Source organism: Alligator sinensis, unplaced genomic scaffold (genome assembly GCF_000455745.1).
Source record: "Alligator sinensis unplaced genomic scaffold, ASM45574v1 scaffold219_1, whole genome shotgun sequence".
NCBI lineage: Eukaryota > Metazoa > Chordata > Crocodylia > Alligatoridae > Alligator > Alligator sinensis.
In genome coordinates this window covers 633,645-658,732 of record NW_005841866.1, presented here as the reverse complement: position 1 = coordinate 658,732, position 25,088 = coordinate 633,645, and the positions used below count along the sequence as shown (strand labels likewise).

Here is a 25,088-nt window from a genome sequence, read left to right as displayed (position 1 = left end):
TCCCTACTAATTGAAGGTTGTAAAGCTCTGGTGCCAAGGTTTTGCTTCCAAAGAGCTAATTTATGACTAGAAAGATATTTTATGTCTTCAGTTGCAGCAGCTACAAAACTCAGCAAATCAGAACCATCTGTGCACTGATACTTGAATCACCATTCATCTAGCAGCCTATCAGTCACATTAGTTTGCATCCTGCATTCTTGGCTCATGTACACTTACGATGGTCCAAAGTTCACAAAAAATATTAAAAATGAATGGTACCCTGACCCTAACTTATTACACACCCATCAGAGAAGAAATAGAGCTTTTGCATATGTGTATTTTAAAGGGAGATAGACTGTAGGAATGATATTTCATATTATGTCCAGTAAGACCACTAATTGCACTGGTCCCAAGTTTATTAAAACATAAAAGGTTTTATTAACTGTATAGATTCAGACTTAAAAATACAAAGGAAAAATATATAAACATGATAGCTGTCAGTTTTAAACTTTGTGCTAGAAAGAGCATCATATAGCACTGCATACAAATAAGCTATTTAAGTCTCAGAATAGCATCCCACCCAGACTGGTGGCTGGAGGAATGCAAAGGCAAATGACACAAGTTTGAGGGAGAGAAAGTGAATTAAATGTTTTTACTAAGAAAAAGCAACTTTGCTTTTAATCTGGCCAAAAAGAAAAACCTGGCATTCAAACTTGCCTTCAAGATGTTAGCGAACAAAGTCCTTGACTTCCCCATTATCCTGAAAGTAAATGATTCTCCACAGACCTACTACTTTGAAGTGAGAGGCTGTAGGTCAAAAGGACTCGTGACAGTTTTTCCTCCTTAAGGGTTGACATCCCACTTTTTAGCAAAGCCAGGGGAAACAGGAATTAACAAATGTGATGTATTTAAGGCAACAGAACTGCTGTGTCAGTCTCATTTTGAGATATTAAACTGTTTCCTCTTTTACAAAAGAAAAAGCAACTATCAAATAGTAGGTTTCAGAAAATAATCACAGAACTGCATTACTTACTTTTAGACCTTTAGAAGCAGGCTGACTTCGTGTGCGTTTAGCAGTGGAAATTTCCAGAGGGCCATCATAGTACCTTCCACTTGACTCAAGTCCATCCACCAGGATTTTCTTTAGCACCTCATACTTTGGCTTTTCATCATAAGCTAAATCATAAACGCATGCCAAAAACTTGGCTATTTCACCTGTGAAGGGTATTTTAAGTGTGTGTTTCATCTGATGGAGTTTTCAAACTTTGGAAAACCTTTAAATTCAAGCTGCCCACGCCCAGCCCCACTGCCAAGCAAATGACAAAACAATGTGAACCACCACATAGATAAAACAGGACCAAAGGCAATATCTAAAAGACAGAAAAATACTGAAATAAAAGAATACTTCATTCTCGGGGTAAGAAAAAAGTACTCGGTGCCCCTATTGCTCTTTGTTCAGTATCAATGCATAAGTTAAATACATGTTTGTTCAAAATCATTAATAATTATTTAGCATCTAGAAATATTTTGAAATTTGCTAGATCATAACAGGACCTTTAAAATGCTATTGTTGTGTATTTAGTACTAGTGTACATAAATGCATTACATTTTGAGCATTTAAAAAACAGAGAAAAAAGCTTGGATTTAAAGTTATCTGACAAACTATGCACTATGCAGACATCCTGAAAACCATTATAGAACCACTGATTTTATTGGGACTGGGTCTTTAACAGTGTAACCCACCAACTACACTGTTTTGCCACTGCCACCAGATGGTACCTCAAGGGATACCAACGCCTTCAGCAATCTGGTAATACTACTATAGGGTACATACAGGGAAACAAACAAGCTTCTCTTATTATTGAATGTTTTACTATAATCCTAAAATTAAATTGTCACAGTAGATAGTAACATGAGTCCTTTTTGACCCGTGGTGTAAAGATGTTAAGACAGCTTCACAGAGTATATAAACACTCTTCCAGTCGTATCTGCTACGTTTGGGAATTTGGTGGAAATAAGCAGCATAAGTAAACAGCTCAAGAATACTTACTAAACCTCTCTCAATGAGAATTTGCCCCAAATCAAGAGGTTCCTTTTTGGGTTACTTGTATACAAACTCCATTAAAAAGTACAGTACAACCAAAACCACATATGAATGAGAATTCTGAGAGCTTGAAGCAGCTAAGGCATAAAAAATTCTCTGTCAACTCCTGCTTACATTTCTATCCTAACAGTACTTACAGTACTTAAAACCCTTGCAGCATTTCTAATACCCTAGACTGCATGTGGCTAAGATGCCTGAAGTCAGGGGTCGACAACATTTTCTGGAGGGGGAGGGACTGGAATGACCCAGCTCAGGTCAGAAGGCAGGCAGGCAGTAGAGCGCAGCCTCTGCCACCATTTCTCCCCAGGGAACAATGTAGTATGGCAAAGCTCCCCTTCACCAGAGCCCATACCTCCCAACTGTGGCGTGGCATGGCACAGGCAGAGCTCCCCTTTTACTGGAGCCTCAGGTGGCTGACTAGTGCAGCACAAGGTCTCCAGGCCCGATCTGAAAGCACTGCAGAGCAGGCTGGATCTGGCCCATGGACTGGTAGCCAACCATTTTGGCAGGTATGCCACAAATTAAACCACATGCCATCCCAAAGTGCCACTCTGATCCCCTCTCCCTGCCTCATATTCTGCTCCGGTTTCTGCTCCCTGCCCTCTGCAGCCTGCCTGATCTGATCTTCAGACTTCTGCTCCCTGCCCTGTCTGCTGTTGTCTTACCTGCCCCATCCTCAGTGCTGTGTGCCACAGAGAGAGGCTGCCCATGCCATCTGCAGCATGTGCTACTGGCTGGCCGCCCTTGTTCTGAATCATTAGCCATAACTGTGTCCTGGAGGGATAGTATTCCTATTTAATAAACGAAACTACCAAAATGTCAAAGAATAAAGTTCATAGTGTTTATGTTCAGAAAGTCATGCAGGGCAAGGCTTTGGACTGGAAGTTTGCTTCTCTGGAATTCTGGTTTGGCTTTAAACATCTTTGACAATAACAGAGACAGTCTTTTCAGGCTAAACAAAAGATTTCAAGCTGAGCTTAACAGTTATAGCTTATGGCCTGATTTTTAGCTGGGACTCAATGCGGCCTTTAATTTTGCAATTACAATGAAGAAATTCTAGGTGCAATTCATAGCATTCGGATGTTATGCTACCTAGCTTATCTCTCTCATTGGTGATGCAAGTCTCTCTGCTATCAGGTACACCCATAAAATTGTAGGCCATTGCTGAAAATCAAGTCTTTCATTGATATATCATCTACTTAATTTTTATTTTATGGGATAATGGGGAAAGGAAGCAGAAAGATAAGATATCTTGATAAAGAACAAGATCTGTCACCTACCCTGCTGTCCTCTTTTATCCTGCTAACAGATTTTAAGCCATCCCTTTATTTATAAGCTGCATTTCAATCTCCTATTTCCATCATTTTAGCATAACACAACAAAATCTTCCTGTCCAAGAAGGACATCTACAATAATAGTCTTAAGGGCTGATCTGACACCCTAATTCTAGGAGTGTCCAGCTGGAATGCACAAATGCTGTGAGCAGCACCAGTTCAACCCTCCCTTTGAGTAAGCAAACCTGCAAGCCACAGGTTTTAAACAAATGCTTCTGTAAATTATTGGTCTTATCCAGTTGCACTGAAGTCAATGGAAAACTTTAACTGAATATACTGGGTGTTGAATCATGCCTTATTACTGGTGAAGTATTACTAGAATATGCACAGAAGTTAAAAGAACAGTTGTTTAATAGTGATTGTTATCAACCTGGAACAGATGCACTTACAAATGCACTGGGTCCAGTTCTTTGCTGCACCAGGGCAAATCAAGAGTTACATCACTCAGCCACTAGCTTTACATAAGCAATTAAAAAAAATTAGCCTCCCATGCAACACTACTCATATTTTACACACACACACACACACACACACACACACACGATTACCTGTTACCTGGCTCCTACTCCTCTTCTGTCTATGGGAAAGAACAAAGTGCTTCCAACAACACAGCTCAAAAAGCGAGGAAAGAGCAGCAAACCTTTTGTTTCATGAAAGGTGCTAATGCAGCAACCTTTTCATCAAGAATAATTTCCTGTTACTAAATGGAGGTAAAACATGGGAGTTGCAGGGAATTGTAAACGAAGAAATAAATTGAGAATATGGAAGTGGAGAAAGTGGAGTGACTGATAAACTGAGGGCATGAACAGAGAGAAGGAAATGGGGAAAGAACAAAGAAAAGGATTGGAAAGAGAAAAAGGTAAGTAGGAAGCAACTAAAACAATAGCTGGGGGGAAACAGTACTAGAAACTGACAGAGGAAATGACAAAAGGGTGGGAATCTTAGTCACATTTCCAACCAAACTTGCCTAATAATACAGGGGGACACATCTGATATACAAAGGAATGCTATACACTGCCTAGCCTGTTCTTACCTGCTAGTCTTGCTCAAACTCGCTCTGATGGCTGGTAGAGTATTTGTGATGTAGATACTGAACCTGCAAAGTTTGGTATGGCAGGAATAACTAAAGGTGACTGCACATGGCAACTGTTGTGCCTAAGTGTCATACTTTTGGGGGTCAAACCCCAAGACGATAAATTGGCACATTGCTGAATGCATTTTTCTTAGGTGTTGCAGAGCTGGTAATTCAGCTTAATATTTTACAGTTCAGGTTTCACTGCATTTACTTTGCTTTTCTGCCTCCAAAAATGTTATAAACATATTTAACAGTCTTAATCCCAAATAGAATAAACTAGACTTATACACCACACCATATTTCTGTAATCATGCTTACTACAGCTGCTTCCAGGAGGAGCCAACTTCATCACTGAATGTGGGAGCTCATCCATAAGCCTGAAACACAAGAATGCAACAAGTTTAACGCAGGCTTTGAGCGGGTGATCCTTTATTTGGAGTTCTTGGAGACAGCAAGACTCCATTTCAAATGGCACAGACATCTGGGATTCACAATTCCTCTATCAAAAACTTTGCCTACCCACTATATTTGTAACCATTTGGAAGCCACAGATGTAAGCAAAATTATACCTGTGGCCAGGTAAGCACCTTCACTCTTTGAAAATGATTATAAACTTGCCAGAGGGGAAATAAATCCCTTGGGTTTAAATTTATCACTTGGCGCTCAGCCTAAAAATTCCTGTGGTTTTGAAAGTTGGGAGCAGCTATGGATCTGTTTCTGTCATCATTTAGCACCAGATTCTTCCTAGACATAACACAGGTGAATAGGGACAGCTGTGCTATGGCCACCAGTGTTACAACTACATGTGTAGTGGGGGAAAGCAGTGCATGCCTCATCTGCCTTGTAACAAATAAAGAGACAGAGCCATGGCTAGACTTTCTACTTGCCAGTCGGTACAGCTGACCAAGTGAGAAGGAACTAAAAACAAGATTCATCCTAAAAAAAAAAGGGAGGATGAAGATAATTTATGCCTTCCCTCGTTCCTGAGCATGACTATAACTATATATTGTTCCTTGTTCTAGGTGAGCCTCATGACTTCAGTCTTTCCTTACATGAAGTCATGTTATTCTGCCACAATTCTCTGCATTTTTAAACATGTGTTGGTTCATTTTTCACATCCCCAGTAATTAGGTCAGAGTAATGCACAACATGGATGCCATCAGCCACTTACTGAATTTTGGCAAGCTATCGAGGGCCACATGACAGGCAGCCTGGGGCAGATAAATATTAATTTTCTAAATTTTTTAGGGGCCCTGCAGGCCAGATAGAATGGCCTGGAGGGCCGCATCCAGCCCACCCCTGCTCCACAGTCATTACTATAGCATTCAAGATCTTAACGCATTCACAGCTCTGGAGAAGGCGGAGAGGAAGCAGGAATACCTGCACTTCATGGCCCTATTTCCCTGGCCTGTGGGGAGACCCAACAGAAGCAAACTCTACACAAGGGGAAAAATTGCTTTTTAACTTCAAAACCTGCACTGTCCTGCTTTGAATGAAACACAGTGGATGCACTCCATGGTTTGAGGATAAGGATAGATCAGTTTGACTCAGAAAACACAAAGGGATCACTCCTATTCAAACTAATAATTTGGTATGTAATGGCTTCATAAAGGTCTTAACAACAGCCAAGGTTGTCCTTTGGTAGAGGGGGATTAGCCATGTAGATCTGCAGAGCATTAGATATTATGGCTGTGTCATACCTCAAAACCTAGCTGCTGTGACAGCGGAGAGACACTGCAAAGCAGAACTGCCTAGCATGCAGAAGGTCTGAGGCCCTGGAAAGCTCTTCTGAAGAGCTGTCTGCACAAACTCCATCACATTTGGTGCCAAATGGGAGATGGAAGGGCAGGTTTTCAATAGATATTTTACGACACAGTGGTTGCATCTACATATGCAATTGTGAAGCAATAAACTCCACAACAATTTGAGCCAGAGTAAGCTGTTTCCAGGCACAGTGTCTACATATGCACCTAAGGCAGCAGAAATTTGAACCAATGTGGAACAGGCCCAAGCTGGCAGGGGGCATGGGAGTGGGGGTGGGCAGGGAGGGTCAGCCCCAGGCTCTGGGTGGCAGCTTTGGGCAGCAAAAAGGCTGGCTGGGGCATGAGGGTGCTGAAAGTGTGGAGCTGTGTGGATAGGCAGGAGTCTGGCTCCTGGCTGGCTGGGCTGACCCAGCACAGTTTACACCTGTGGTCAGCATGCATTTAATCACAGTAAATTACCCCAGTATAAAATAGTACTCTCTCAACAGTACTATCTTATGCTGACCGACATAAATTAGTTTACTGTGGCCTAATACCAACACACATGTAGAAGGTGACACTTTACTCCATAGCTAATTAGTCTACTCAGCAGTAAAGTGCATGCATAGATGCGGCCAGTATGTCTTTAAAAATAAACTTTCCAAATACTCATCCCTGTGCAACATTCTCTATGTTAAGGGCCAAGAACAGTCACCTGGCATGGCCTGTCTTGTGGCTTAAGAGATTTTAGATCTGATTAAGCAGCATCAGAAACTGGAGATTCTGAAGTAAATTAAGGGAAATTTCCACAAACTTGCACTTTGAAACTCTATGCTTTCTCAGGGGACCTGCATTCCCTTAGCTTAATATACCTCATAAGGCAGCCACTGCACCATTGCCTTTTTTTGACTGTTAAATATTTTTCTGTTTCAGTTAACTGCTGTTTCACCACTTGTAATTATGAGTCACAATTAAAAGATCTGTTATGTTATACCAGAGTTTTCCTTTAATGTAAACCTTTCAGATACTTTTATTTGTCATCTGACAACTTGAAACCAATTTTGTCTTTAAAAGTTTGCAGCTGGCAAAAATGTAGTTTGATGAAACACAAAGGCATACCAAGGTGACTCATACTGATGGAGATATAAGGAGTTAAAATATGGCATGTTATAAAAAAAACCAAGGAAAAAGGAAAAAAACGGCATTGGCTAAAATTCCCTGAGGCTAGAGACAAAAGCCCCTGCTCCTGCTCCTGGCAGGGCTGAAAAACTTCTCTGCAATAGCTACCTTAGTGCCTGGACTGACACATACTGGGCATGTCTACATGAAACGCTATGGCAATATAGTGTCAGCGTGCACTAACTGTGTCACCACTGCTACTGTGCAGTAGCTCATTGCTACTGCGGAGTAGGGTCATAAATGACCGCTGCCGGTTACTGGGTGCCCACTGGGTAAGATACTTATAAATTGGCTAGTCTTAGGGTTTGGGGAACAGCTCTATTCTTCTGAGTTAGGGACAAGAAAAATCCAGTGCTATGTGACTAGAGAAATAGGGGAAGATAAAAGAATGGCATGGTCTTTGCAAAAGTAGGATCCCAAGCCTTGTCCCCTTGTCAACAGCTCCCTGACATCCAGGTCTCCCAGTCTTCCTCAATAGGACAGATCTGGTTCTACTACAAGAGCATCTGAGTTAAAAGGGGCAGGTTCCCACACCCCCAGAACACATACACACAATGCTCATAAATGGAAACCTATGTGTATACATACAGGCTATCTAAAACATTACAGGGACAGAAAATCAGAGACAATTAAGGGAGCTACTGAGGCACTCATTTCATTCCAGTTGTACAAATAAGAGAAAAATTCTGCTCAACAGAACTGTACCATTTTTGTATTTTCTTCTAAGCATTCATTGGGATGGCACACTGGAAAAATACCAGCACTCTCAGAGTTAACTGCAAGTGCAAAATTAGTGAAGCAGCTTGATTGATTAAATTGATTTAACATTGAATTGTGTAAGTGCTAGTTTGCAGGGGGTTCTGTAATGATCAGAACTTCTAAAGGAGAAATATTAAACATAACGTACGATGTCAACATTTACAGATGCAATCTGTATTATCCACCGTCTGCAGGCTAACCTTTTTCTCTGTTGAGAGCTGATGCCACACTGAATTTGCAGATTGATTTTTGTGGATCAGCTATCCCTATTGTGTACCTCTGTTGTGACTTGCCCTACTTAAAAGTTTGCTGCCTTCTCCAATTGTGATGCTATATCTATGGATAACTGCTGTTCTGTATATCCTTGTACAGGCTATATTGTACCACATGCAATTAACTCTCTCAAGTCCCTTCAGTGAGAACACCAAAAAAAATGGCAACACACTGTTGCTTTAGTATGCTCTAATTAGTCATGCTGAGGGGGAAAAAAAAATTCAACTAAGGTTTTAGTATTAGGGTATTTAAAATGTTTCTATGGCAGTAGGCTTATGTAGCACTAAAAATCTAAACCAGAAGATTTATTTGTTGTCAAAAAATAATAATTACACAACTGAAAATGGAAGAAAGGGAATGTATCAACATGAAAAATATATGGAAAACTTTCATAATGTACATTTTGGTCTCTGCAAAGCAGTACATATTTTAACAGTATCATTCCGATCACATAGCTTACAGACATACTGATTTGCAAATGTAGCCTTTTAAATAACCAAGAAGTCAAAAAGGTATGCCAAAAAAATGCACAACCTTAGTCTGTGTACATCAAATCTCCATGTATTTGTGCATACATAAATAGGTGCACGTGATACACATATGCACAGAGCTCACATCTTTTAAGAACTTTCTAGCATGCATCTTAATTAAGGAAAGTTGTTTCAGTTTTCATGTAAGGTAATAGTCTCCAGGCTGTGAACTCTTTTTGAAGTTCCCTTTCAGACCTGTTTTGGTAATGATGGAAATATTTATTTATTTATTTATTTATTTTTTACTTTATTTTCTCAGTCTGGACAGCTACAGGGTCCTTCAGGTTCTGCTCCCAGGGTAGCTTCCCACATAACCATTGCAGCATGCAGTAGCCCAGGATTTCGAGGTCACCTCGTCTGGATGGGGCTAGGAGTAAGAATTAAAAAAAAAAAAAAAAAAGCAGAGAGAGAGATGAAGAATAAGGACCTCTTCTTAAGAAATAGAAAAGGCTTTGATTGAACTACTGTTGATGAAATATGAAAAAGCCAAATGGGCAAAGTGTTTTGTTTGTTCAGCTGTATTAGAACTAAAACGCCCAGGCTTTTGGCTTCACTCCACAGACAGGCAGTGACTTGTTGCTGTTGAAAGTAAGGGTCAGTTTCCTCACCTCCTCCAACTTCATCCTTCCTTAGTCTGGCCTGTCACATGAACTTGATCCCCATGGCCTCTGACATGATCCAGACAGCCCATAACCTAGCACCAACACTTTCTCAAAGAGCCAAGCAGTAAAACAAAGAAATAAATGTCTGCTGCTAAATTGCTAACACATGTTCCAGGAAGTCCATGGGGTCCACATTGGTCATGCAGAGACCCTTTGAGTGCAGACTAAACACTGATGGCCTTTCCTGTTCTACTACAGAACTATTTGAAGTTGGAAGATATGACAAAACTGCCATCTAGTGTACATTTATACACCAAATCCATCTACTTACCAGTTCCATAACTGGTTGCTTAAAGAAAAAGCTATAGCACAGGCTAAAATACACTTGCTGTTTAGCAAGTCATTCATAAATTTTGTTTCCAAGTAAGAAAAGCACAGATTTATTTCACAAACACCATAACCATCTCCATGCCCCAAATGGAAGAATTGACTAAAATGCAATAATGCATTATTTTTTTTCTATTCTACAAAACCCAAACATCTTCTACACAGAGACACAGAAGGGATTTGAATTTATATGTATATTGGCTTTTTCCAGGGAAAGAAACACATTGCAATGTATTCCAACCACTAACATTGTCAACTGTTAATTTAAAATAACTGTATAATTTACACATGAAAAGGCAGACTCTTTCTTTGTGTATCTGAAGCATATCCAACAGTTTACAGTAAGTAGGAATGCACTAATGTTTTCTTGTTGATCATGATTAAAATAATTGACTAAATAAAAGCAGGTCCATGTGAAAAAAAATTATACATTTTTTCCCAATTAATTTGTAACCTCTAAAAAAGATTGGAAAAAATGTGAGTTTTATATCTGCTTGGTAACGGATGTCTAGAGTAGGGAGACGCAGACTACTGGTAGAGTCTGGTGCTGTTAATCCAGCTGTAAACAGGTATCATATTTTATGAGCCTTCATTAAATAAATTCCAAAAAGTCACTCAGCAAACTTATCTTTAATTTAAAAAGTCATCCGCTAAAAGTTAGTGCCAACACATCATAACTGCTTCTTGTTACCATACATAAGTTATTATAAAAGCAGAAGACAAGATTAGCTCTTATACATTCTCTATTTTAACTGCTATTAGACTATCGGATTATTAAAGGCCCTTCAATCTAACAGAATGCTACACTATCCCTTGGGTGTCATTTATTTTCTGTGCTATATTCAACAATGTCCTAATGCAAGACTTGGCTCTCATATTAAAATAAAAACACAATCTCTACCACTTGCTGTTCTGTAGCGATTTCTTCAGTCATAAATCTCTTGTTAACTGTGGAATGACTCCATTCATACACATGTGTTCACAACTCCTTTTTCCATTACGGCAATTCCAGATTACAACCATATAAACCAGCACTTTTGATTGCAGATCCTCTAATTTTCACAAAATGCTACGCTGGCACCTGTTTGTGTGACATAGGCTACACACAAGTAGCCCTTTGAGAAAAATTGTCAGAATTACAATGGACCACTTTTTTCACTGAGGGAATAATTGATATGAAGCTGTAAGTAATGGCAAGTCAATTAGATTTCTGAAGCTAACCTAACATAACTGGTCTTCAGATGAAATAGTCCTCAGAGAATAAAATTTACTTCATTGTTGTAGTTTGGCTATGTCTAATTACTTCTAATTCACATTTTCACCCATTTCCTGATCTGCTACTTCACTTGTATAGCAAAGTGTGTGTGTGTGTGTGTGTGTGTGTGTGTGTGTGTGTGTGTGTGTGTGTGTGTGTGCGCGCGAGAGAGTGTAAGATTTACCAAAGTGTCTGTAAAGTAACATTTTACAGAAATACAGATGAATATAACTAAACTATACACTCTAACCACCACTAAAAATAAAGTGAAAAACATTACAAAGAGATGATAAACTACCACAGTATTTCAACTTCCTAGATATTTGGAAGACAGTGTTTTTTTTACATGCATCTTTTAAAGATCCCTACAGAAGTATTAGAATTTAATTATTTATTTGACTGTGCATTGTTCTATCCTCCCTCCCTCACTTCTCATTAGTTCAATATTAGACACATTAACTTTTTGAGAATTTATTTTATCATTTTGATCTTTTGTATTAAAAAAATGACAAAACTACTTGACTGAAGCACTAATATGATTTATAGTAGTAAGCAGCTGGATTTTTTCATAGCATAGAACACTCTACCAACATGTATTATAGCTACATTTTAACCTGAAAAATATATCTGCTAATAAAATCAGAAGTGACTGGTCTTTGATAAATTAAGCAAAATAAATATGGGTTGAAATAACTCAAAACCTGCTTTACTTTAAAACATAGCAAGAAAAATTTCCTACAATTTTGACTTTTAAAATCAGGCAATTCTGCTGAATAATTTGTCGCTTTTACATTATTATATTTTAAAAGACTATTTAATGTCAACTAAATTGTATTTTCTGTGTAGACTAAGAATTTTTATGCTTTATTTTTAAAAATAAATGGCCAATTATTATAATCCTTTCCTATTGGCAAGTATAATACTTGGCTTCCTAGCCCAATATTAAATGCTGTTTGAGGGGACCACATCAGTACAAAGAAGGTATTCTACACTTTACATTTTTCTTTCTAACTTGAAGGTTTAAGGCCTGATTCTGTACTTGTTTGTACCAAAATAAATCAGGAATAATTCCACTAGAGGAACACCTATGAATTAAGAATCAGGCTCCTATTGTGCATACTCAATATTCAGGGACAGAGCTGAACAATTCACTAAATCAGGATAGCATAACTGAAGCAACCCACACTGAGATGAAAATATATTATGCCTCTGTGGGTACCAGATTTTGCAGTTAGTTTAGGTCTAATATAAATTCAGATTACTGTTTCAAAATAAAAAGTAAATGATATACTAGCCATTCTATACTTTCAATCCCCAAACATGCCCAAAAACTCTGAAAGCCTGTAATATAAAACGTTTTTTTCCCATTATAGTCCTTATTTAGCTAACTTTCTCCTGCCACTCAGAGTGACTTAGAAGACTGATAAGTGATGGAGATAGTGAACATATAATAGCAAAAAACTATTAGTATTACATTATAATCATACTATTGGCATTTGTTTAGACTGTAAGGTCTTCAGAGCAAGGGCCACTGTATATTTGTATAGTGCCTAGCACAGTGGGGACCTCTGGTCCTGACTGGGGCCTCCTGGCATCAGTGCATGTAGGCATTATACAGGAGTTTAGAAAGGAAGAGTTATCCAATTTCATGTTTCAGGCCATAAGTTGATTTCCTGCAGGGGCCAGGAAAGACTTCCTTTCCCTCTCCACCTACAGCTTTGCACAATTATCTTAGTGCATTATAAAGGAATTTTGACTTCTGCTATACCATGAGGTATTAGTCACGGGAAGAAAGAGAATACTGGAACTGACATAACAGTGTTAGGCCGAATACAACAAATCCATGTTCACAGGCAAAAACAGGGAAATGAAAACAAGGAGAGGGAATTCCTCCAGATAATTTATCTTAGAGTTTGGTAATGAATGGCTTCACTTAAACATTTAGAAAGGGCTTATGAGCTCTCTAGCTCATAAGTGGGCCAAAATATTTTATATTTTATTATTTTATAATAATCAAACTGATTACATATATGAATTACAGACCATGCCAAATCATTTATGAATCCTATTTAGATGTTTCTTGCTTCTGATCATTCCTTGTGAAACACACAGAACAGGCAGAATGTGTTAAAAAAATAAAAAATAATCAATCCCACCTCGGTCTACCACCAAAGGCATACTTTTCTCACACTTGCACTGAATTCCTGTTCCCGACTGTACCAGACATTCCTTTGCAATATATCCAGCACTTGGCAACATAAACAATCCTTTAACTTATCTTCAGGGCTTTGCACAATTCAGACTCATTTCCACCTCATCTCACCTGGTTCTGCCCACTCTTCACCTTGCACACTTCTTTCCCTTCAGCTCTCTACACCTGGAATGACAGCCCTCCTGCTCTGTACCTTGAAGAAGTCCCATTTCTCAACAGTAAGTCGGTCTTTGAAATCTACCCAAGGACACCTATGCTGCTAGCTCCAACAATCTTTCCTTCAAAATATTAAAATCCTATTATTCATCTGCTGAATGGAGTTCATTATCTACTGCTGTCTTATTGAAACCGAAAGCTCTTTGGTCCCCTTCTCCCCCTACACAAATACCATTTGGTTTGGTTAACAAACTACATTAGCACTACCTGTAGCATATAGTATTACATATACACACACCCCCATAGGTACTATCACCTTGTACTTTATAGAATGTATGTATAAAAAAACCCCCACAACACCAAGTTAAAATACAAAAACTGTTCTAAGAAGTACATAAGAGAAAGTTATGTCCAAAACAGAAGACTCTACATGGTTTCCCCCAGGTTTTGTGGACAGAACGGAGAATTTGACCACCTCATCAATAATCTGACTATATGAATATCATGTCAACTGGAAAAATAATAATTATGAACATCTTATTTGGTTTGTGGCAGCTTAAAAACACTAGCATGCTGGAAACCAGTGTTATCACATACTGTTACCTTGATACTTTTAATGAGAAAAGGTTTTTATTTTTGATTTTTCCACATTAGTAGGGTGTTTAAATCTATGAGCTTGGAAACACAAGGAGTACATCTATAATTGATTCTTAGATTTACAGTGTACCCAGAATATAAACCCTGGACACAGGCAAAAAATTACTATGGAAATATATAATTAATTTGGACAGTATTGATAAAAATAATGGACTTCCCATTACTAGTAAGCCAACATGTGCAGACCCCCCAAAAGTGATATCCCTCTGCTCTAACTCCCTGAAGCAAAAGCCTAAGAAAAACAGATGAGTATTAAACTCCTTCTCCAGATGTCACAAGACGACAGTTCTATCAGAAGAGTGAATAAACAAGGACATGGAAGCTACTACAATACTATGACCAATATGATGCCAGTAAAAATTATTACTGTGCATATTGTGCGGGCTGGGTGTGAGCCAGGCCCTTTTTTGTGCTCTGCGCGGGCTGTGGCCAGCAGCCCGGGCACACGGGGTTGGAGAGAACGGGCGACACGCTAGAATTAGGCACGGACTCGTAATGGTAGATTTAAAGATTGTTTACTTACACCGGAGATGGTTGCGGTGCAGGCTGGAAAACTTGCTTGAGTTGCGGTTACAAACAAAACAACACGAACAATCACATGGAGTTTGCTAGGCTCCACGGAAACAGAGCTCCGGATGCCCTGGACAAGTGCGCCACCAAAATAGAAACCTCGTAGATACGTCTTAAAAAGAATTATCGCTCAAAGACGGAAAGAGGTGGGCGGTGGATCAGGTCGCCAAACTCCTCTGAATCTCACACAGGGTTTCTATTACCCTGCCGTGTATCCAGAGTCCCCATGAGATGGATGTGGAGTCCTCTTCGGCTTGGGCGGAAACCCTAAAAGCTTCTTATACGGCTAACAGGCCAATCGTTAGCCGTCACGTGGGAATAATTTAGAACTAGCCAATAGCGGAGAACAAATTTGCATGTGGGTGGCGGGAACTCCTTTGCACCGTGCATTTCTCTTGCAACTTGAGAAATGCACCCTGCAAAGGAAGCTACAAATTGGCGGGAAATTCTCCCTTGCACCGGGGTTCTCCTCCGCAGCAGAAAACTCCACCGTGCAACGAAGCTGCAATTTAGCGGGAATAATTCTAGTGCCGAAGCACACACAAAATCATACCTTTGGGTTATGACACATATTACAACTGATTTCATGCGACATGAACTGCAACAATCCAATCTGATAGGCACAAATTACAGGAATAACTGGCAAGTCCTACAGCAGAGATGACGGCTATAAAGCTTTTGGGGGGAGAGGGGGGGAGTGGTTAAAGTTACTTTTGGCCATGGATGCCACATAAGAATCAAACTGAAACAAACTGAAAAAAAATAGACCCTGAGTAGACATAAATAACCCAGCAGCCAGCTTTGGATATCCTTAATGTATCATCAGCATCGCCATCTCCATCTTAAAAACCATGCATGAGAAAGAACATATATTTAATGAACTGCTTCAGTGGAGATCCATTCCAGAATGCCTTTGCTGAACCCAAACATTTTGGTGTGTATCTCTACCACTGTAATAAGCAGGCAACATATCTTAATATTAATTTTGTAATTCACTTGCTTGTTAAAAGGCCAAACAAACAGGAAAGCTTCATGGCAAACACAAATATACATTGGAGGGAATTTAATACAGACAGTTCATACCCTTGCATTTATCAATGATGCCAAATTGAAACTGGTCTTACACACTCAATGCACAGTTCTAGAGTATTTAAAAAAGCTCAATATGTTAAGCGCAGTATATCTCCAGAGAAATTAGATATTGACTGCATGCCTCAGTGAGTAGAAAATCTACAAAAATCCATACAATGCATTGATCCAAATATTACTTTTTAACACTACTAACTATGTAACAAATTTTTAAAATGTACGTTTGATGCAGACATAACTCTCCTTAATTATCAAGCAACAAGCCAAAAATGTTATACTGTTTATACAGCCTGGCCTTTAAAAATATGAACATAAGAATATGTTCAATAGGGTTTACTCAAATTCAATGCTAAAACAAACAAGGCAGCCATAGTGACTCTACCTTTGAAGCATAATAAGGAATTTAATTTAAAGTACAATCTCCAATTAAAAACACATCCCTATGTGATGGCATTTGCTGAGTGCTCCTTACTGACTGCATGCAGTGTTTTAGTCAGAAGATCCTGCAACCAAATCTCTGAATGATGTAGCCTTTCCACTCCTTCCCCACAAGACCTGGAAGCCATAAATGAATTGCCTGTCCTCAGGTTCAAATCCTAAGCACTCAGATTCCAGCTGCAAGTTAAGCCTACCCTTTCCAAGTATTCTACTGGAGGCGTTTGCCTTCTGGCTTGCAGTTTAGTTTTCACAGAGGCTTCGGACAGATGCAAGTAAGCAAGCATTGCATGCAGTTCCCAAAACCCTCACTATTTTATGCAAAAGACAAAGCACAAGGCATTTCAGAATATCAGGAACCCCGGATGTCTAAGCCTTCCCAGGAGAGTCCTGGGAGTTCATCTGTGAGAAGAAAGCTCAGATTTCCCTCTGCCTCATCAGGATTTTGGTCCAACCTGCTCCCCTATCAATTTGAGCTTCTGAAGACTAAGAATGTATCAGGTCCCACCCTTTTATAACCTTCCAGTCCTTCCATGAATTCATTCTCTGATCAGCCTCCCTTGGTGTTCAGAGATTTGTCAGGTGAGTTCATTACCAAGAACAGCTTCCCCATCAAACCAGTTCTCGAAGGGACTCTTCCAACAGAAGAATCCTCAAGTCAACTGTCTTCTGTTGTTATCCCTATATCAGCACCCATTTTAGTCCAAGATGACAGGGAAACTGCAGCAGGAAGACAAAGACCACCTTTAAAAACAGGGTGGAAGGCAGGCACAGTATGAACACCATATTGCCACACTCCTATTGGAATAAACAGGGAGTCTCAACAACACAAGTATGTTTAAGTTCACTTATAGGATGAACCTGCATAGTTGTGAGAGAAAGCAGCAGGCTGAAGCCAAAAAGTCTGTTTCCTAACTATCTAAGTTGGTCCAATAAAGGATATTATCTCACTTAAAAAAAAAAAAATCTTACTTCTCTCATATCCCTGGCCCATCATGGCTACCTTTCCCCTCATACCAGTTAGCTTATAACCTAACCCAGAAGCTCAAATGAAAAAGGACTTCAGTTTCCAAAATTATTTATACTTCTTGAGAGGAGTTTCCAGTCTTATAACTATCATAAAACTGTAAACCACGGAAGAATAATGTGTTGTCCAATCCCTAGAAACTTGGATCTCAGTGGACACTATCTCAACTGATTTGCTAAACCAGTGGGGGTCAAACTTTTTGGCAGGCATGCCACAAACTAGCCCTGTACTCTCCCTCAATGCCATTCCAATCCCTTTCCCCTGCTCAATAGGGCTGTGCAAAGCTTTGACTGAATCGAATCAGGGACAGTGATCCAAATCAACAAATTGAATCACTGTCCCCGATTCGGGCTGAATCTGAATTGAATAGGGCCCGTTTTGCACACCCCTACTGCTCAATCTGCTGCTTTGTTTTCTGCTCCCTGCCTGATCCAATGCTCTGCTTTCAGACAGGACACTATCTGCCACGGTGTTGCCTGTCCCCTCCTCAATTTGGCACGTGCCACACAAAGAGGCTACCCATACCACAGATTGGCCACCCCCATGCTAGACAAGGGCTGAGAAAGGAATGGGCTAAATTAAAGTCCAAGAGCCACAAGGTGTGTTGATTTAAATTACAGGGAAGCTTGAGAGGAAGCTAGCTGTATTGTACTTGCTTTATGAAGAGAGATTATATCAGTTTCCAGGCTAGTCAAGAGTTACTTTGAAAAGTAACCAGTTCAGTTTTACATTCATTTTTAACACCGCAGATATATATTTGCTTTTGTGTAGCTAATTCATAAATAATAATCTGTGAAAGTTAGAAAGCTATACTGAGCTAGACAAATGGAAACAAGTTCTACCACTTGCTTCTTTTGAGCCTTGAGAAATATTAAAGATGAAATACAGTAAGTAAAATAACTGAAAAAAGATCTCATGTCCAACAAATATTAAAAATAAATATTACATTCAAAGAGCATCAAGCCTAACACTCAAGTGTTAGGAAAAACCAAATTAAGACTGCCTGTACAACTTAAATTTGCTACCTTGTGTGTATGCTTTATGATACAGTCTAACTATTCATAGCATACTGATTTTCTTCAGGAGTTCCATCTCATTCAGTGCACATAAAAGATTGTGCTCAGGGAATGAACTGAGGTTGTATAGCAAAGGAGGTTTTTTTGTGAAGGATCCCAAACTCATTTGTTGCAAATTAAAAAAAAAATCAGTAGTGCATAAATTAGAGGCCTGCAGAAAGATGACAAGTCATGGCTAGATTCTTAAGCATGACCCATGAAGAATTAGTCTGTCCCTGCATTTGTCACCAAGTTCCTGTTATGATACAGAAAGAAGAAATTCTGATTTTTCACAAGTAGATACTATTTGTGTGTTCTTCATTTTCTGAGTGCTAAAATTCAGATACCGGGGATCGAATGATCTGCAGAAGTTTCAGGCACTCATAACTGTAGCTGAAGTAACAGGAAACTGTACAGAGAATATCTTATAAAATGTTTAGCTCTCTATAAATCCAGTCCTGGATATCTCGAGTTTAGTGCACAAAATTAGTGGATAATTTTCAAAATCTTGATCTTAATTTCTCAGTCTTAAAGTAGGATAATTCTTTCCTCCCATACAGGTATGCTGTAAAGATATTAATTCTTTCATGGCTATGAAGCATTCAGATATTGTAGTGAAGAACACCACAGGAAAGTTAAAAGAAATTTAAAAGTTTGTATTCAGAGCAGGATTCGAAGAGTGGGTAGTAAAAATGGCATGGGACCATATATTATGTAATGAAAATAAAGAGAAATACTGAGCAGGTTATTCATTCAGTGAAGATCAACCATCTTGTGCACTGAATGAGGTATGCATCTTTCTGGGGAAAAAAAAGTGTGATCACATAAGTGAAGACTGAATGATGATGCATATGCATCAGGTTGCGTGGACAACTAGAAATCTGACATGTGGCAACTTGGGAGACTGACTCTGCAGCATTAATGCATGTATGTCTGTAGAGAGCTTCACTTATTATCAGCTGTACTACCATGAGCCAAAACCTTAGCTCAACAAAGCTCCACTGATTTCACCAGCCATGGAGATAAATCCCTGTTCTTATACTGTTTGTAACTACTCAAGCCTGAAAACATAATATAAAACTTTCAGGGTAGGGACTGTTTGTACACTGAACTGTGCCCTCAAACCCCAACGATGGGGATTGTTTGTACACTGAACTGTCTCCCCAAATCCACATTTACAGTGCAAGTGTCAAAGATACAGCATGTGGCACACACTGTTCTGGTCCTACACAGAGCCCGGGATCTGTGCAACACAGGATCTGAGCTGCAAGCTGAGTCCACTCCAGCCAGTCCAGAACCCACACCGCACCCCACACCTGCCCTGGCCAGTCTGGGGCAGCATGGATCTCGGACTAGCTGGAATAGGCACCAAATGCACTGGATCCAGCATCCAGGATGCAGAAAAAGGGTAGGGGAAGGTCCTGTGGCCCTGGCCATGCACCATTCATCCATCTCTGTATTTTAAGTTGTCTCAAGCATAGAAAACATAGTTAAAGGCCATTTTAACCCATATCAAATTACTGGTAAAATACAAACCAAACTATTATGTTCACCACCCCCCCTGCTTTGTTTTTAAACCAAAGACCTACCTGTGTTTTTTCAAGCCGTACCAAGTTTTTACAAATCATATAGCAACAAAACAGAACAAAGGAGATGTGAATAAGTAAACCTTTGCTCTAAATGGGCTTTACAGCTGACAGTGTGGGAGGATAACAAAAACATCATCCCAGCAATGTAGTGTAGTTACCAACACTACATTGCCCAACCTTATACCATTGGCCTTACCATCCTGAAAGATGTTCTTTCCTCTCCTTCTGCAGGCAACACAGTCAGGGAGCAAACACTACATCCTAAGAATCATGGGAAAAGTTACATCCCTCATATGCATCAGCCTGCATCCTCATCTTATTCTTCCTGTGTCTCCCCTTTGTTCAGCCTTTGGTGGACCAGCAGCCTACGTTAGCCAGTTTACCCCCGTAGTGCTTTACTATGACTAGATGTTTCAGTTAAAAGCAATTTTTAAGCAGCCTAAAATCTGCCTCCCACAGACTGGCCAAAGTGAACTACCACCTAGGCCAGGGGCAGGCAATTATTTTGGCTGGAGGGCCACTTAATGAATTCTGGTGAGCTGTTGAGGACTGCAAAGGTAGCCCCACCCCTTGACAGGTGCCATGCCCCCTAGTTGCCATTTTGGGACCAGGAGTCCCACCCCTAACCCCTGACATTTGCCACGGAAAGTCCCTCCCCTTGCCCCCAGAAGTAATCCTTTGGAGGGGGAGGGGGGGTTGCCATTTGAACCAGAAATAAACAAAATCATTTAGTAAAAGTCGAACATCTACTATAACATACTTTAATTTTATTCCAAAAAATATTTTTGTCATGATTTGTGTTTGTGTAGTGTAGATGAGGTGACTGCATAACAGGTTAAAAATAAAGTCTCTCTCTTGTATTTTGTGTGGTGGGGAGTGTGTGGGGTGTGGTTGGGGGTGTGTGCGTGTATGGTGGGGTCTGGGGGCAGGGTGTGGGTGTATGCGGTTTGTGGGATGTGAGGGAGGGAGGGGGGCTCTGGGGACCCCCCACACACTCCTCCCCTTGGCACGTAGTCTCTGTCACTGGTGGCAGCAGTAGTAGCAGCAGCAAGCGGTGGGTGCTCCAGGTACTTCCAGCCCACACAGGCACTGCTGCCCAAAAGGTGTGTGGCTCCGCCAAGAGCTGCACATGGTGGCAAGGAGTGCATCCAGGCTGACCTGCCTCTATCATGGGGCACATATGCAGCTCCAGGCAGTTGCATGCCACCAAGGGGAAGCCCAGTGTGATGGAGCCAGCTGCTACCACAAAAGCAGGGGGCAGGGCTCCCGGCCACTTCCAGCAGAGTCCAGGTAGCTGCACGTGGCGGGGAAGGCAGCCAACTCCATCATGTGGAGTCCCCTGTGGTCTGCATTGCCAGAAGCAGCACATGTGCCACAGGGAGCCCTGCGTGACAGAGGCAGGTCAGCTTGGCTGTGCACCTTGTCACCATATACATCCCTGGCTAGAGCCGCAAGCTGCTGCGATACAAATGCCCTGAGAACCCCAGCCTGCTGCCTTCAGCAGTGGGGGCTGTGCATTATGGGGGTGTATGTGTGGGGGGGCCTCTACACCCCCCACCCTCCCTCTCACCCACACCCTGCCTACCCGAGCTCCGTGCTCCCTCTGCCTCCCTGGACATGGGCTCCGCGCTCCCATGACCCATGGCTGCAGCGCGCCAACCCCCACACCACAGGTCCCCCTGCTCCCACTGTTTTCCTACCTGCTGCCCAGAGCAAGCACTACAATAGGGAGACAAGGAGAAGCTGCTGAAGGCCAGGGAAGCTGAGCAGGTGCCCCGGCGACTGCAGCAGTGGCAGCAGCAGCCCCTCCTGCAAGCTGCAGGCTGGCTGGGCCAGGCCTTTCCATGCACCAGGATGGGAGCAAGGCACATGGATTAGGTGGGGTACAATTAATTGGTGGGTACCCTCAGGCTGGATGGAATTGCTTGGTGGGCCAGATCTTGCCCATCCCTAGCCTAAGTAAATGCTCTCCAGAGTAAGGCAAATAAAGCCGGAGTCCAAGAGTGGCTGACTGGGTCATGCACCTTGCACAGGGCTTGTGTTTTCTAACAGTTAAACTACAAGGCTGCAAAACAAAGGCTGCATTTTCCTACTCTTGCTATTATTCTTCCTTTCCCCGCTGTGATTTTAATAAGACAAAACACAGACAATCTAATGCCAAACTGCAAAGCTGAGATGTCCTCAACAAAGACATTTAATGGCATTTGGTAAGGGGGGAAACATTTGTTTATTTTTAGAAAGGAAATATTTGTTAAAATGTTTTGAACACTTCAGGTTGCAAGTGTTTTAACTAGCTGGTTGTCCCCCTTCTCTAAATTGGATGCATATCCAGTGCTGTTTAATAATACTGTGGCAGCAGAAGCCCACATCCAAAATACTATGAATGTGGTAGCAAAACCAAAAAAACATGCAAAGTAAAGATATGGTGTCTTACAACTACCTATCTGGGCCTCACAGGAGTTGGGTGAATCACCACATATTGCAACAGGCAGCAGCTACTTGCTGTGAAAGATTTGGATTGTTCCATGTTTTAGATGCATGTGGAACGAGGCCCTAACAACAATTTACTGCCCTGATGGAATTTACGTAGGGCACAATTTCTCCTTTTGTCCCTTGCAAGATTTCCTGCAATGTTAGAAGTGAATTCAGACATTATTATCTTTTTGCTAAGTGTCCCACGGGCTTCTGCTGCCATGAGGATTGTGTGGTAATATGACATCAATGGATCTGGGGTGGCATGGGGATGGAAAAAGGGGAGGGTGGCATGGTTGGTGCCCAGGTCACTCTGACCTCCCCTGAATTCCCTGAAATTTGCCAGAATTGTGGTCAGGATCTCCAGATTTTTCCACTGGGAGCAAACCTTGTTTGACTAAGAAAAAACCCTATACAAATGCCTCATGGAAATTTCCTTTTCCAGAAAATCCACATACATCCACAAAACACACACACACACTTTCTCATCTATTCATACTGCGGCTTTAGCAGGAGGGCATGATCTGACCCAGGATTCATAGGGATTGGAGATGCAGAATTCAATCACCCGCACAAAACTATCACCATCCAGATTTAAAATGACCCTTGCTCCATTTGAAAAGGGAAGGGAAACAAAAGATGCATGTCCTCTTGCATGTCAAGTTCCTGAGCTGCCTCCTTGCTCACCAGAAAATTAAAACAAGTACTACATCTACTCAGGTCCAAAGTCACAAACGTCCCAACCTCCAGCATCATTCTCAGTGACCAAGTAGACCAGTGGTTCTCAACACTTTTAGATTCAAGGCACCCCTCAGAAAATGTCAGCTTAGTTTTTACTTGTTTTTTGGCTAGAGAAAAATAATAGAGCATTTTTTCTGTTGCAAATTGCTCCAAGACCACAGCAGGTCTGAATGCTTCTGACACACTGTATTCCTATTTGAAATCTCTGGGTGCATCCTCACAAGCATGCACATGTGGTCTGTGGCGCAACAAACCACATGTGGAACACATGCAGACATTCAATGTACTGCTAATTTGCAGCACAGCGGGGTTCTTTTGTTTTGTTTTGTTTTTTTACACTCAAAGATCCCAGTGTCAAAAAAAATCCATGCCAGAGAAAAAGAAGGTGGCACACTTTGCAGCAGCGAGTGCCACCCAAAACTGGAGCCCAGCTGGCCAGAGCCATGCTCTGGCTGCCAGCTAAGCTGTGTGTGCCTGGATCACCACTGCTGGAGCTCCGAGAGGCCTCCAGGTAAGGCTGCTAGAGCCAGCCCAGTTGCCAGACCCAGCCTCCCCTAACCCCACCCAGGACAACTTGCCACACACGATAGCTCTTGGGGACGTGCCCTCTGAGTTTATATTGTGAATTATGTTTGCGCACATAATAGCGCTAACACTGCATGACACCCCCTGGCACCCCTGAAAAGATCTCAAGGTACTCCACTGTCACACACTCTGGTTGAAAATCACTGATACTGACAAACAAGGGCTAGTATTCCAGACAAAGCTTGTTGTCAGAAGAAGTCACAGATTCACAGAAACCACCCTAAGCACTGGGTGGATCTGGAAGGGGCTGAATCAGAGGGCCTCCTCACCACAAACCATTTTTAGTAGGTCAAGCTGTGCAATTGTTTTAGTAGCATATACTTGACAGTCCTATTTCATTTTTCCTAATGACCAGAGTTAAACGACTGCAGGTTTTAACAGCACTGGCAAATTATCAAGACCCCCTACATTACATGGTCAATGGTCCTTTTAATAGAAAAAGCAATAATATACAGTTGTTTGTGCCAACTAAAACTCGTTAGAAAGTATTAGTTTAAGGTAACAGTTCAGCAGCTATTAACAAGCACAAATTTCTACAGTTATCGTTTGTGACACTGTGGTCTTAGCAGAGCTGGCAACTAAAAACCATTACTTTAGATTCAATATGGGGGGATGGGAGTAGGAAGGGGAGACTTAAGTTAACAAAAATATTGTTTTGCAGCAGGAGTCAGTTTTTTCAATAATCGCCATTTTCTCACTGGCATAACATTAGAATTGACTTTTTGTCTTGCTGACATAGCAACTAAGAAAGTTGTGTTGCATTGACCATATTGATTGTGAACAATGCAGCCATCAGTGGGACTTTGCACCATATATTTTCAATATTGACCTCCCACTCCCTTTTTTCCATGGCTCTATGGGTCTGCTATTGGATTTGGACTGCAGTGTAATAAACAGCTAAGGTTTAATTAATGGTAAATGAATACAAGACATAGGTTATGACTTTAACTAATTAGGGAATTGTTGAATTAAGTCTGCCTTGGAATGCAAGGCAGTACAATCAATATCCAATAAAAGGACTATGTATGTAATTTACCTGCAAATGTGTTTCCAATACCATCAAAGTGAGTTTAAATAAGTAAGATATATGAAAGGCTACTGGAAAAGATTTCAAAAAGTTAACACTTTACAGCTTTAAAAAAGAATTTTCTTCTTGTAGGAGGATGTCATCTTGAAATACTGAGACAGAGAGACTATGACAAACAGGCACAGTTCTGCATGAAGGCATCTTTGGCTGGCCAGAAAAATAGAAAAGTGCCCATTAACCCCTCCACTTCTACA

General features: G+C 40.9%; 1 protein-coding gene across 4 annotated transcripts in view; it reads right to left on the bottom strand.

The window, feature by feature from the left end:
• VRK2 (vaccinia related kinase 2) overlaps positions 1-25,088 on the bottom strand; it is a 71,850-nt gene that overhangs the window by 13,554 nt on the left and 33,208 nt on the right. For all 4 annotated transcript variants that reach the window (XM_006016736.3, XM_006016738.2, XM_025192031.1 and 1 more), the window contains 3 exons: positions 9,222-9,342; positions 4,811-4,869; positions 1,013-1,194 (listed from right to left, as the gene is read on the bottom strand). In XM_006016736.3, the coding sequence (XP_006016798.1) occupies positions 1,013-1,194; positions 4,811-4,869; positions 9,222-9,342 (362 nt within the window). The remainder of the gene's footprint in view (positions 1-1,012; positions 1,195-4,810; positions 4,870-9,221; positions 9,343-25,088) is intronic.